Source organism: Pseudorca crassidens, chromosome 3 (assembly GCF_039906515.1).
Source record: "Pseudorca crassidens isolate mPseCra1 chromosome 3, mPseCra1.hap1, whole genome shotgun sequence".
Taxonomy (NCBI): domain Eukaryota; kingdom Metazoa; phylum Chordata; class Mammalia; order Artiodactyla; family Delphinidae; genus Pseudorca; species Pseudorca crassidens.
In genome coordinates this window covers 29163510-29177222 of record NC_090298.1, presented here as the reverse complement: position 1 = coordinate 29177222, position 13713 = coordinate 29163510, and the positions used below count along the sequence as shown (strand labels likewise).

At 41.6% G+C, this 13713-nt stretch overlaps 1 protein-coding gene across 4 annotated transcripts in view; it reads left to right on the top strand.

Moving 5' to 3' along the window:
* Positions 1-9871, top strand: part of PRLR (prolactin receptor) — a 165154-nt gene extending 155283 nt beyond the window's left edge. For 3 of the 4 annotated variants that reach the window (XM_067730503.1, XM_067730507.1, XM_067730504.1), the window contains 5 exons: positions 2597-2766; positions 4176-4317; positions 5556-5655; positions 6367-6448; positions 8253-9871. In XM_067730503.1, the coding sequence (XP_067586604.1) occupies positions 2597-2766; positions 4176-4317; positions 5556-5655; positions 6367-6448; positions 8253-9275 (1517 nt within the window). In that variant the 3' untranslated portion in view covers positions 9276-9871. The remainder of the gene's footprint in view (positions 1-2596; positions 2767-4175; positions 4318-5555; positions 5656-6366; positions 6449-8252) is intronic. The other variant, XM_067730505.1, reaches the window with a different exon arrangement.
* The last annotated feature ends 3842 nt before the right edge of the window (positions 9872-13713 follow it).

Sequence of the window (13713 nt, the reverse complement as noted above, 5' to 3'; positions counted from 1 at the left end):
CACAGTAAAGTCTACCAACTTGAATCTCATCCAGCGATAACCTGCGGTACAAGATATTGGCACATAATCTCTCAGAAATAGATTTCATTGTTGTCACTGAGAAATATTTAGCTATGCTGAGGACACTTGAAATGTGATTCTCAACTGGGTGCTCTCTGCCTCGCATAGGGTACTTGGCAATGGCAGGAAATATTTTTGATGTTTGCAACACAGGGAGAGAGGGCCTCTAATGGGGAGAGGCCAGAGATGCTGCTAACGTCCTACAATGCTCAGGAAGGCCCCTACCACAAAGAATTATCTGGTCAAAATACACATAATGCTGAGGTTGAGAAACTTTGCTTTCAAGGATTCATCTTGAACATTTTACTTGCACCTTTGTACAAAGATGTTTTGATCAGCATTTCTCAGTCTTGTGTTCAAATTAAAACTTATATTAAATAACTGATATTTATTTAGTAAGGCCATATAAAACAATCTTTCTTAGGTATTTACTTAGTAACATACAAGCATTAGGATTAGTGGCAAATTTTCTAAAGCTATTTTTTTAAGCAACTGTAGGGTATAATGTCAAGTCCACTAGAGTTACACTCACCCTTCTCTCACCTGTAGTGGAGACTGATTTGAGGAGGTAAGAAATGAATGGAGAAAATGTGACTGGCCAGCAGGGCTGAGACTAGGGTAAGGCAAGCCAGCATCCTAGGGCCCTCACTCTTTTTTTAAATTTATTTTATTCAAGTATAGCTGATTTACAATGTTGTGTTAATTTCTGCTGCACAGCAAAATGATTCAGTTATACGTATATATATATATATATATATATATGTTCTTTTTTATATTCTTTTCCATTATGGTTTATCACAGTATACTTAGTATAGTTCCCTGTGCTATACAGTAGGACCATGTTGTTTACCCATTCGATATATGAGTTTGCATCTCCTAATCCCAAACTCCCACTCCATCTCTCTGCCACCCCCCTTCCTTCTTGGCAACCACAAGTCTGTTCTCTATGTCTATGAGTCTGTTTCGTAGATAAGTTCATTTGTATCATATTTTAGATTCCACATACAAGTAATATCATATGGTATTTGTCTTTCTCTTTCTGACTTACTTCACTTAGTATGATAATCTCTAGGCATTATTTCATTATTTTTTATGGCTGAGTAGTATTGCAGTGTGTGTGTGTGTGTCTCACATCTTCTTTATCCATTCATCTGTTGATGGACACTTAGGTTGTTTCCATGTCTTGGCTATTGTGAATAGTGCTGCTATGAACATACAGGTGCATGTATCTTTTTGAATTATAGTTTTGACTGGATATATGCCCAGGAGTGGGATTGCTGGACCATATGGCAACCCTAATTTTAGATTTTTGAGGAACCTCCATTCAGTTTTCCATGGTGGCTGCACCAATTTACATTCCCACCAACAGTGTAGGAGGGTTCCCTTTTCTCCACACCCTCTCCAGGATTTGTTATTTGTAGATTTTTTAATGATGGCCATTCTGACCGGTGTGAGGTGATACCTTATTGTAATTTTGGTTCGCATTTCTCTAATAATTTGCAATGTTGAGCATTTTTTCATGTGCCTGTTGGCCATCTGTATTTCTTCTTTGCAGAAATGTCTATTTAGGTCTTTTGCCCATTTTTCAATTGGTTTGTGTTATTTGGTGTTTTTTTTTTTTTTTGATATTGAATTGTATGAGCTGTTTGTATATTTTGGGAATTAAGCCCTTGTTGGTTGCATCATTTGCAAGTATTTTCTCCCATTCTGTACATTGTCCTTTCATTTTGTATATGGTTTCCTTTGCAGTGCAAAAGCTTGTAAGTTTGATTAGGTCCCATTTGTTTATTTTTGCTTTTATTTCTATTGCCTTGGTAGACAGACCTAAGAAAACATTTGTACGATTTATGTCAGAGAATGTTTGCCTACGTTCTCTTCTGAAAGTTTTATGGTGTCATGTCTTATATTTGTCTTTAACCCATTTTGAGTTTATTTTTGTGCATGGTATGAGGGAGTGTTCTAACTTCATTGATTTACATGTGGCTGTCCAACTTTCCCAACACCACTTGCTGAAGAGATTGTCTTTTCTCCACTGTATATTCTTGCCTCCCTTGTTGAAGATTAATTGACCATAGGTGTGTGGGTTTATTTCTGGGCTCTCTATTCTGTTCCATTGATCCATATGTCCGTTTTTGTGCCAATACCAGACTGTTTTGATTACTGTAGCTTTGTAGTATTGTCTGAAGTCTGGGAGGGTTATGCCTCTTGCTTTGTTATTTTTCCTCAGGATTGCTTTGGCAATTCTGGGTCTTTTATGGTTCCATATACATTTTAGGATTATTTGTTCTACTTCTGTGAAAAATGTCATGGGTAATTTGATACACTAAATCTGTAGATTGCTTTGGAGAGTATGGTCTAGGCACCTCACTCTTAAGGAGGCGTTCACAGACCTGTACTTAAAGGAACCTGACATCAAATACCAAGTGTCTCATAACCATGGAGATAAAAAAGGTAGAGAGATCTGCCTCTAAGTCATATAGTTCTGGATTCAAATACCCATATTTGACTAAATATGGAGTTTCTTTCATGTCTACAGTTGAACCAGACCCTCCTGTGAACCTGACTTTGGAATTTAAACAGCCAGAAGACAGAAAACCGTATCTGTGGATAAAATGGTTTCCACCCACCCTGGTTGATGTAAGATCTGGTTGGCTCACACTCCAGTATGAAATTCGATTAAAACCTGAGAAAGCAGCTGAGTGGGAGGTGAGTCAACCAGAAGCTTTTGGAGGGAACCCTGTCCTTTGGCAAAGATGAAGTACCCCAACTGAGAATAGGTCATGCCCCCTAATTATTGGGCCACCACGTTGCCTTCCTGATGCTGATGTTACCCACCCATGTGTGGAAGGGCCTTCTCCCCTCCACTGGGATGGATGGGGGCTCATCTTTACAGCTCTCCCATGCCTAGCTCCTTGCAACTGAACAGCCACTTCTGCCAAGTTTTCAGCCCACCTCCCTCAGGATAACTTAGATCTAACATCTGTGAGAGTACTTAAATGGCACTAAGTGGGAGGAAAAAATTTCAGTGTAACCAGTCCACGGCTAATGGCATTTTTATTCACTTTAAAATATTTCATTATAAACAAATAGTACAATAAATTATAGGCATTATGATAATCTACTCTTAAATAGTTTAGTATATGTCTCTTTTAAAAAGGGAATATTTCCAAATATAGCCAAAATAATAGGATCACATGTAGAAAATTAATTGAAATTCCTTAATATCATCTTTTTGAATCCCTTAATATCATTTAATGGCCAGTCCATATTTTAATTCCCCCAATTGCTTCAAAAAATATTTTTAACAGCTGGTTTGTTCAAACCAGAATCCACTCCAGGATCACTCACTGTGGCTGGCTGATATATCCCTTCACTCTCAACGTGCTCAGGAGACTGGGCCACTTGTCACATAGAATGCCCCACCTTCTGCATTTGTCTGATTAGTTCTTTGTGAGGTCATTTAACCAATTTCTATGTCCCCATATTTCCTGTAACCAGACATTAGATCTAAAGACTTGATTAGATTCCAGGTGAACAATTTTTGGTAAGAAAACTTCAGAGGTGATATATATGCTTCATATTCCATCATATCAGGAAACAAAGACCATCTGGTCAACCTACCATAAATGATGTTAAAAGTGGCCCCTGGATCGGGGAGATCACATCTTGATCCCTTGATTGTAAAGTAATGTTTAATTTGTGCACAATTGCTTCAGTGTTCCTGAATTCCCAGTTCTCTTCCACCTTGTGGCTTTACATCAGTGAATGATCCTTGAATCAATTATTTTATTAGAGTTTAGAAAAGAATAATTTTCCAATTTTATTAACTAGTCACCTTCCATAATGTAGAATTTAGAAAGCAAGGTGTAGGGAGCAGAACATTTGTCTTTCCGAACTAGAGTTCCCAATGGAGAGATAGAAAGCCTGTTGATTTTTGTGTGAGCAGTATTTAACAGGAGGAAGGGGTGGGCTGAGAGGGTGGAATGGTGTGAACAGGGTATTTACTAAGTGTGATCATTTTGTCTCGCTCCTCCAATAGTTTACTGCCTATAGAAAAAGTCTCTTTCTTCATAACACAAGTCAGAGTGACTTCTGTTTTCCTTGGCCTCCCTTAGACTCATTTCGCTGGGCAGCAGACTCAGTTTAAGATTCTCAGCTTATATCCAGGGCAGAAATACCTTGTTCAGGTTCACTGCAAGCCAGACCATGGATTCTGGAGTGAGTGGAGCCCAGAGAGCTCCATCCCGATACCTAATGGTGAGTGTCTTGGCTCTCTTTTGCTTATACTCCTAAATATTTTTAAAATAGAATGAGTTTGGTAAATTTGTATGTAGTAACTACTAACAGAGAAACTATTTTGAGTCTTAGCCAGAAGAATGAGTAGAGGTGAGTTTATCATCTCTCCTCTCAACACAAAGACATTTGTAAGTACAGCATTGCTCCCTGGGTCACTGTCAGTGAGGACCAGTTTCTAGGATAAGTCTGCAGTCATGGGCTTGAAATGTCTCAGAGGGCTTGATGGTCAGTCATTCTGCCCTCCCCATCTGCCCCATTCCTATCATTCAAGGTCATCATCTAGTTCTCCTAAAATTTGTAAGGCGCTATCCCATCTGAAAAGCATGAATTGATTTTCAGTGCTTGAAGGCAATTACATGTTGGTCTCTTAGTCAAGGAACAGTGTATAAAAGACACCCAATTCTTTAAGTGCCCTTAAACATGGTGGCTGGCATTCTACATGGAATGAATCATTTGCATTTCCAAGTACTTTACAGTTTACAAAGTCTTTACCTTGTTTGTTCCTCCCAACCATCTCAAGTATTCAGAGAGAACAGAATTGCCATTAGGAACTGAAAGGGAGGAAACTAAAGGTCAGTGGAGTTAGAAGTCTTGCCCAGAACTGCATGGCGAAACCTAGCTCTTGTGACAGCTTGCCTGGCCAAAGTATCAGGGCTTGCACTGGCATACCGGAAAGAGCACCGCATTACAGGCCATAAAAGTGTGCATCCAGTCCAGCCCTGGCTCTTACTAAATAAAAGCAGAAGCCCTGGGTTCAAATCCCAGACTGCAACTTTATAGCTACATGCCTCTGGGTAAACCACTCTTACAGTCTCAGTTCCTCATGTTTACATACAGGCAATATATATAAAGAGCTTAACATCATATGGCTTTTACTGAGAACTTAATAAATGTTAGCTTTTTAAATTATTATTACTGCAACTGACCATGTCCCCTTGGACTTCCTATATAAGTATCAAATCAAATAATATTTTTAAGGATCTTGAAAATTTTAGAGAACTATAAAATATATGCCACTTTAAAATTTAATAATATTGGAAAAAACTAAATCCATCATTAATGTTACTCTGGATTGATGTTCAAATCAGAAAAGGTGTGGAGGGGCGGAACTTATGTTCAAAATTTCATTGATTTGTTTTGTTTGTTTGTTTTTAATGATGCTGTATGTGATCAAAACTTTCTGGCTGTTTGCTTTTTAGACTTCTCAATGACAGATGCAACCGTGTGGATCTTTGTGGCCATTCTTTCTGCTGTCATCTGTTTGATTATGGTCTGGGCAGTGGCTTTGAAGGGCTACAGGTACTTCACTGTCTATCAACCCTCCTCCCAATCATGGTTGTCAGGGATAATGGCCAAGAAAGACAATACAAAAATGATGGAAACCTACAGCTAATTCAAGCACCTCATTTTAGCCATTAGTTGCAGTGTGTTCACCATGAAAAACTTTTATCAGTGCTAGCAAAAGTAGAATAGACACATTTGAAGTTGACGCTCTTTCCATCAAATGGAGGCTCACAGTTGTGAAATAGTAAAAATCTGGCAAGAACAGCAAATAACCCCCAGTCACTTCAGAATCAGCCAGAGTTAATTAGCGAGAATTCTTTTTTTTTTTTTTTTTTTTACGGTACGCGGGCCTCTCACTGCTGCGAGCCCTCCCCTTGTGGAGCACAGGCTCCGGACACGCAGGCTCAGCGGCCATGGCTCACGGGCCCAGCCACTCCGCGGCATGTGGGATCTTCCCGGACCGGGGCACGAACCCGTGTCCTCTGCATCGACAGGCGGACTCTCAACCACTCCGCCACCAGGGAAGCCCGCGAGAATTCATTTTGATGTTGACCTCTAGAAGTATTCATTGTCTTCACCACTGATTGTTAGTTTCACATAGCCTCGGAACTCTAACTTCTATCTACCATAGTCCATGTAGCAGCTATTTGGAGATAACGCTAATCTTTCAAAAATTACAAAGTGAAAACATGTGTCATTTATCTTGTCTCACAAATCTTTTTATAGCATGGTGACCTGCATCCTTCCTCCAGTTCCTGGGCCAAAAATAAAAGGATTTGATACTCATCTGCTGGAGGTAAGTCCAGAGGTAAGAATGTATTGTGACCAGCTTCTCTCTACTCATTATCTTTACACATGAGCACACAGTTCCCATCAGTGCAGCCTGGTCAGCTCGGCCATCCTTGACCAGCTGTCCCTCCTCTTCAGCAGGTGTGTTTACAGAAAGATGTGGGAAGCATGAGGGTACTTACCATCAGATACTGAGTGCCAGAGGACAATGAAAGAAAGCCAAGAAAACCTCAAAACACATAGGAATGCTTGCTAGGTTTATCAGCTCTTTTCATAAGCCCCATCTAAAACATGTACAAATAATCAATTGAGAAAGAGGGTGAATATTTTGATGAATACGAAAGAGGAACCTACCACCAGCCCCTCCGTCATACTTTGGTGTAAGCTCTCACTTGAATGTTCCTTACAGAAGGCCATAGTAACAGAATATCCTATTGCAATTTTTGCTCAGTTTGAGAGCTCAGTTAAGACTGGCTCAGTACAGTGGAACTGGTGTTTGCCAGGGCCCATTTAGACCGATTCAAGTGGGAATGAAATTTAAGTGTTTCCAATGAAAAGAGGTGTTAGAACATTTTTAATTTCTCTGCAGGTTGAAATCTATAGTTTCAATTTGACCTTCTGCTTAACACTGATGTATATAAAAGCAGTCACCTACACACTGTCGCTTGACCCCAGCTACTGTGAGGCCAAAAGCACAAGAATGTGAAGAGCGAGTCCTGGGGAATTTGGCTTGACGGCATTCACTCTGATTGCAGATATCAGAGCAGGAACTAGAGCCCCAGAATTTGGGCTCTTATTCTGCTATCCAGTCTCTAGCACTGACCTTTATAGACCCAGCATGAACATCTCAGCTAACTAAATGAATTATTGTTTAGCTCGCAATTTGACCTTGTAGCCACAGGGACTTAATGACTTTTAAAAACTGTTTTTTGTGTCCGAAGAAAAAGTTCTTGGATTTTTAATGCCATTACCCCTAATTCTCAAAAGAACTTTCCCAGATGGGTGCTATTATTCCTATTTTACAAATGGAGAAACTGAGGATCACAGAACAGCTTATCCAAAGTCATAGAGCTTTAATAAGTAATAGAGCCAAGATTTAGGCACCAGTCCCTGACCTAAATCAGAGCATCTGGAGAAGCGTGGAAAATAAGAAGAGGAGGCCGGAGGAGAAGTCGGGGGAGAGGAGGATAGAGAGAAGAAGGAGGGAGAGGAACCCAAGGAGATGGAGGGAATATGGGCTGGCAGGAAGCGGGGGAGGGAGGGGAGGGAGGGGAAATGGAGCAGAAGGAAAGGAAGGAGTGGGATGGGAGGCGAAGGGAGGGATGGGGAGGGAGAAGCAAGGAAGAGGAGAAGGGAGAGAAGAAGGAAAAGATGAGAATCAACTTCTCACTACCAGACTCCAGAACGTGGGGTGAGGGAGCCAGTTAGGAGGCCAGCAACCCAATTTCAGAACTAGTGAGTCCCAGTACCAAGTGCACGCATGAGCACTATGGGTTTAGATGTTTCCCAAGCTTTTCTTATTTAATAGTTATATTTTTATTATATGCATATATACTACTTGCCCATTCAACTCGTGATCATTATTGCTTAGAGAAAGACTAAGTTAAAATCGTGAATTGACTTAAAGAAAAATATTAGGTGAGTAATAGTCCAGGAGGTGATTCTAGATGGCCTGGGACACAGATGTCTGACGTCTGGGAAATTCTGCGAGGCCGTGGCCACGTCCCACCTGCCCGTAGTCAGGAACACAGACTTGGCTGCAATGTCCATTTGGAATGTTATGAACCTGACAGCCTTCTTGCCTTGTGTCTGTGTTTTAATAGAAGGGCAAGTCCGAGGAACTTCTGAGCGCCCTGGGGTGCCAAGACTTCCCTCCCACTTCCAACTGCGAGGACTTACTGGTGGAGTTCTTAGAGGTGGATGACAGTGGGGACCAGCAGCTGCTGGCAGCTCACTCCAAAGAACACCCGGGGCAAGGCGTGAAGCCCACGCACTCGGATCCCGACAGTGACTCTGGCCGGGGCAGCTGCGACAGCCCTTCCCTTCTGTCTGAAAAGTGTGATGAACCTCGGGCCAATCCCTCCAAGTTCCACACTCCTGAGGGCCTTGAGAAGGCAGAGAAACCTGAAACAAACGTTACCCAGCCCCAAGGCCCTCAGAGCACAAGCGTGGAAGGCAAAATCCCCTCTCTTCATGCCAGCGGATCCCAATCTTCAACGTGGCCTTTGCTGCAGCCCCCTGGCCTGCACTACTCCAGGTCATCTTACCACAGCGTTGCTGATGTGTGTAAGCTGGGCCTGGGCACGGCAGGTGCTGCATCCACTTTGTTGGACAAAACAGACACACGTGCTTTAACACCCTCACAAACCATTGAGACTGGCGGGGAAGGAAAGGCAGCTGAGCGCGGGGAGTCAGAAAGCTTCCGTTCCAAGACCGACCAAGATGCGGCACGGCTGCTGCCCCAGGACAAGACCCCCTTGACCTCTGCTAAACCCTTGGAGTACGTGGAGATCCACAAAGTCAGCAAAGATGGAGCGCTGGCGCTGCTCCCGAAACAAAACGAGCACAGCGGCCGGGCGGAGAAGACCAGCACCCCTGAAACCAGCAAGGAGTACTCGAAGGTGTCCCGGGTGATGGAGAGCAACATCCTGGTGTTGGTGCAGGATCGGCGAGCGCAAAACCTGGCTCCGTTTGAAGAACCGGCCAAGGAGGCCCCGCCATCCCTGCCACAGAATCCAGCCGCGGTAGACCTGGCCTCCTTCCCCACGGCCCCGAGCAGCTGCAGACTCCAGCTCGGTGGGCTGGATTACCTGCATCCCACAGGTTTTATGCACCCCTTTCAGTGAGAGCTTGATTCATGGAAGGATGGGTTAAAATGTGATTTTCCTTCAGGTAACACTACAGAGTACATGAAATGCACTCTACCAGAGAAGGCTTGAGAACGGGGTTAGAATGACACTACCAAACTCCCAGGTCACTCGTCTTCATGATCCATTTTCAACCAGTTGCCTCTTTCTCCAACAGTTGATTCCAGAACAAATCGTTTAGTTTCGTGTGATTTGTAGAGTTACGTTTTGCTATCAGTTACAAAATTATGTGTTCAATGAAATAAAAGCACATTGCTTAGTATTCTTGAGGGACAGTGCCAATAGGTGTATCCCCTGGAACAGGCTTTCATGGTCTGGTATACGACAGAAGGATATCAACTAGTCAAAACTGTTTACCACAGGAAGATGGTAGATATGAGAAAAATGCCATGAAAACCACTTTTGAAGACCAATTGCTTAACCTTTAGCACTCCTCTCTCATTTTATTAGGATTAACCAAATTAAACACATTTTAAAAAAAGAGTGCATTCTAGAACACCTGACAAATTGTTTACATTCGTTCCTATTACCTTAATGACGCATTGCCAATATGCAAATAAAAAGGATGCCTCCGATTTTTTCTTAAAATAGTTTGAATTTATTAAGCATGGATTCCCCCCCCCCCCCTGCTAAATTGTATTTCATTCTGAAGTTTCTGGAGAATAGAGTTTTAGAAAGTGAAATTTTCTTACATAAGAGGCAAATGAGTTTCATGTGGTGAATCTTTCTAAAATGTTTTCCTCCTTCATTTCAGCATGATAATTTATTACACACCCTAGTCTTCTGTTAGTGAAAAAAAAATCCCCAAAGACTAACTTTAATTTAAAAGATCATCGCTAACGGAAGTACTGCCTTACTGTACATACAAATTCTACTTTAATAGAAACCCGTAAGTTGAACAATGTATTTTTGAAGACTATTTTTCTATCACTTAGGTAAATAAAACACTGTTTTCTACCTTCCCAGTACAGCTGTTTACCTATTCAGTGGGTACAGTATTTTCCATTATGTGATTATAAGGAGTATTTACAGTACAGAGTGATAGATGCAGTCCCTGTTTGTGGAATAAAATACCACACCAACCCAAAGCCCACTGAGGAATATGAAGTGGATGACAATATTCAGTTTCCAACACAGTGTAGTATAGTTTAGCTGATTCTTTTTATCTCCAGGATACTTTAAACAACAATCATAGAGCTAGAGTTTTAGGGCTCTCCACAGACCAGAAATTACTTCTCTTGTAATTTAGGGCTACTCCGGGGCTTCTGCTCTTCTCTGGGTGAATATTCATAAAGCTACAATGAAAAAGGAGAGTGGTAACATCTAACGCACTGTCCAAGAGAGAGGGTTCTTGTTCTGCTTTTCTGAACAATCTTGGACAGCGAGGACATTTTAAGTAAAGCCAGGAGTTCGTGTCTCTCTGGAATAGATCCAGTAGATCCACTTGCAAAATTTTGGCAGGGGCAGGAAGAGCACTCACGTCAGAAGTATCCAAAGCAAAGTTCCAAGAAACCAGGCATCTGCGGATTAGTGGGAACCACTACAAAGGCCAGGGTATGGTAGTTGGAAGCCCCAAGTCAGTTCCAAGGGCAGGCTCTCCAAGAGCGGTCAAAAGCCTGGATCTCCATTTTAAAGAGAACATCCATGACTCATCAAACTGCCTGCCTCTATTTCCATTTCACCTGACAGCAAATCCATTTCTGTATCCGCTCACTAGCTGGAACATAGAGAATTTGAGCTCCCTCTGTGAGTTAAATATTCCAGCCCAATAAGTCCATGTGGATAGGAACTGGACTCCGAAGTGGCCTGATGTGTGAAAGTGAACACGTTGCCAGAGCTTCCAGAAATGCAAAATACATCTGAGGCTCTATTCTCCCAATGTGCAAACAACATGTTCAGAGTGAGGGGGCTATTTGGGAAAGTTGTCCAAGTTTATTCAATCCCCTAGATCCTTGCTACTCAAAATATGGTCTGACCAGCTGCATCAGCATCACCTGGGCGCTGCTTGGAAATGCAGAATCTCCACCCCAACCCTGCCTCAGAATCTGCATTTTGCTAAGATCCCCAGATGATTCATGTGCGCAGTGAAGTTTGAGAAGCATTGCCCTAGGTGATCATTTCCACTAAAGCTTATTTTAGTGCGTGAAGCGATCCTCTCCTGGAAAGTACAGGTTGAGTCTATTTGACTTGCACTGAACGGTACTGTAAGAAAAAGGCATCATTTTTTAAAACATATTAGTTGTTTAGGATTCGCATAATGGTAGAGAATGACCTGAAAAAGTACACACAACTTCTAAGAGGTCCAGGGAATATATTCCACCTTGAGAAGCATTGACAAAAGACTCTGCCCTTCACAGCCAGTACAGACTAAACCTTTCCCAAAAATAGTCCAATCTCCTCCAAGATGTGTATCAATCAGTCTGATAGTATGAAAATTCAAAAATAGTCTGCTTTTGATATATAATTTGGCATATATGGAAAAAAATGTCATGGCTGAAGACTCAAACTAGATCCTTAAAAAAAACACCAGTTAGCAAGTAAATTACTACCACTTGTTAACTAAAGCCAAGGCTATAAGTCTATGGTCAGTTAGCACTCTTTAATAAACTATGTTTTTTTCATGGTCTAGCCTATTTTCTGTTAAGGAATCCCCTAGTCGAATGAAAGTATGCAGATTGGGGGCCAAGAGACCCAGCTTCTAATGCTAATTATGTTACCTTAGACAGATCAACTCCCTTCTCTGGGCCTCAGTTTCCTCTGAAGGAAATGTTAGGCCGGAAAATCTCTAATGTCCTTTCAAACTCCGACTCCTTGATTCCATGATTCACTGAATAGTGTCCTGCAAAGATAATTAACCAATGCCTTGTATCATAATTAAGCTAATAAATAGTTGCCCTTTATCATAGAAATACAAGTCCTCTTCAGGGATGTGGTCATTTTATTTCACTTGCAAATCATCAAGTCCAACTGATCTTAACATATCGCACATGCATTTTATACATCATGTAGGTATAGAATCATAGTCTAAGATTATGTGCAAATATGCGTGTAGAGAGAAGAGGCATGAGATATTTTTTTAAAGACATTGAAAGAGGCTTTGATTTTTAGAAAGAAAAACACTTTTCTTATATCAGGCGGCTGATTCTGGTTTGTTTTTTTTTTCTCCCATGGATTATGTACCACCATTGCACATTTGGCTTTAAAAGCCTTAAGTTCTTAATTATAAAGGTCATATTTTTATAAACAAACACCTAAATATTCAAGTTACAAAGCACACGGAAGAGGGATAGCCAATGGATGATTTATGGAAGCTGATGACTCAAACTGCAAAATCTTCTCTGGTCAGTTTTAGCAAATGGGTACAAGGCACCTCAAATGAGCACAAGTTATGATCAGCCATGTCACTGACATTTAACAGACTCTCCACCTCCTAAGTGCCTAAGGCCAATCCTGGTAGGCAGTTATGTACTAAATACTTGCTTTCACTGGTTTGGTCCAAAGCTGGTCAATCCCTTACCATCTGTACGAGACGAAGGAGTTTGACTGTCCTGTAGTGACCCAGCCGAATGGGAGAATCCGATGAACAACCAGAGGCACCTGAGCCCCAGGGTGCAGCTTGGTTAAGGAGGGTCCCTTCCCAAATCTGCCTCTTTCTCCAGGCTGCCCGCCACTGCCCATCACTGGCAGAAAGACTTGCCGCTACCTGTAGTAATTTTACTATCTCCTTAGAGTAGACATGAAAGAAACAGATTTGTACACATCTTACAAAGTGCCTTTCTTTACTTTTTGTTTTTTTGAAGTTTCATTTTCACAAGAAAAGTGTATCGATTAGAAAGTAAATCTTACAATTTAGGTAAATGAATGAAAAAGCCAGAAAGAGAATGACTAAACGGTCTAAGGTCCAATCAGCAACTACTGAGTGGATTTTAATTTATTGTTTAATTGAATTGCCACAGAGCTGATGTGAATAGTGTAACTTACTTTGACAAGAAATTGACTCTGGCTAGGATTTTGGAATAAGCCTGCCACCCTGTTACTTGAGACCCTCAATTTGAAAACATATTAATGAACTTCTGAATAGCTTGGACTTGCATGCCAGGGCCTGAGAAGGGGAATGCATGCACCGTGGAAACTTGCACACATGCAGAAAGATGTAAAGGCTCTGGGTTACCATCCGCAGGGTTGCTAACGTAGATTTGTCATTGATGAAAGCCTCACGTGTACTTCAGTGAACCAATTTCTTTTTCTCCTTTTTCAGCCCAAGCGTCATTGTGTTGTTGCTACGGTAGTGGGCTGAGCACTCAATTTCCAGGTCGAGGTCATCCTGCTGCCACTAAACAGGCTGTGTGATCTTAGGCAAGTCCTTTAAACTCTAGCCACTAGTTCCCTCACCTGTTAAACGAGTGCATTGGCCTAA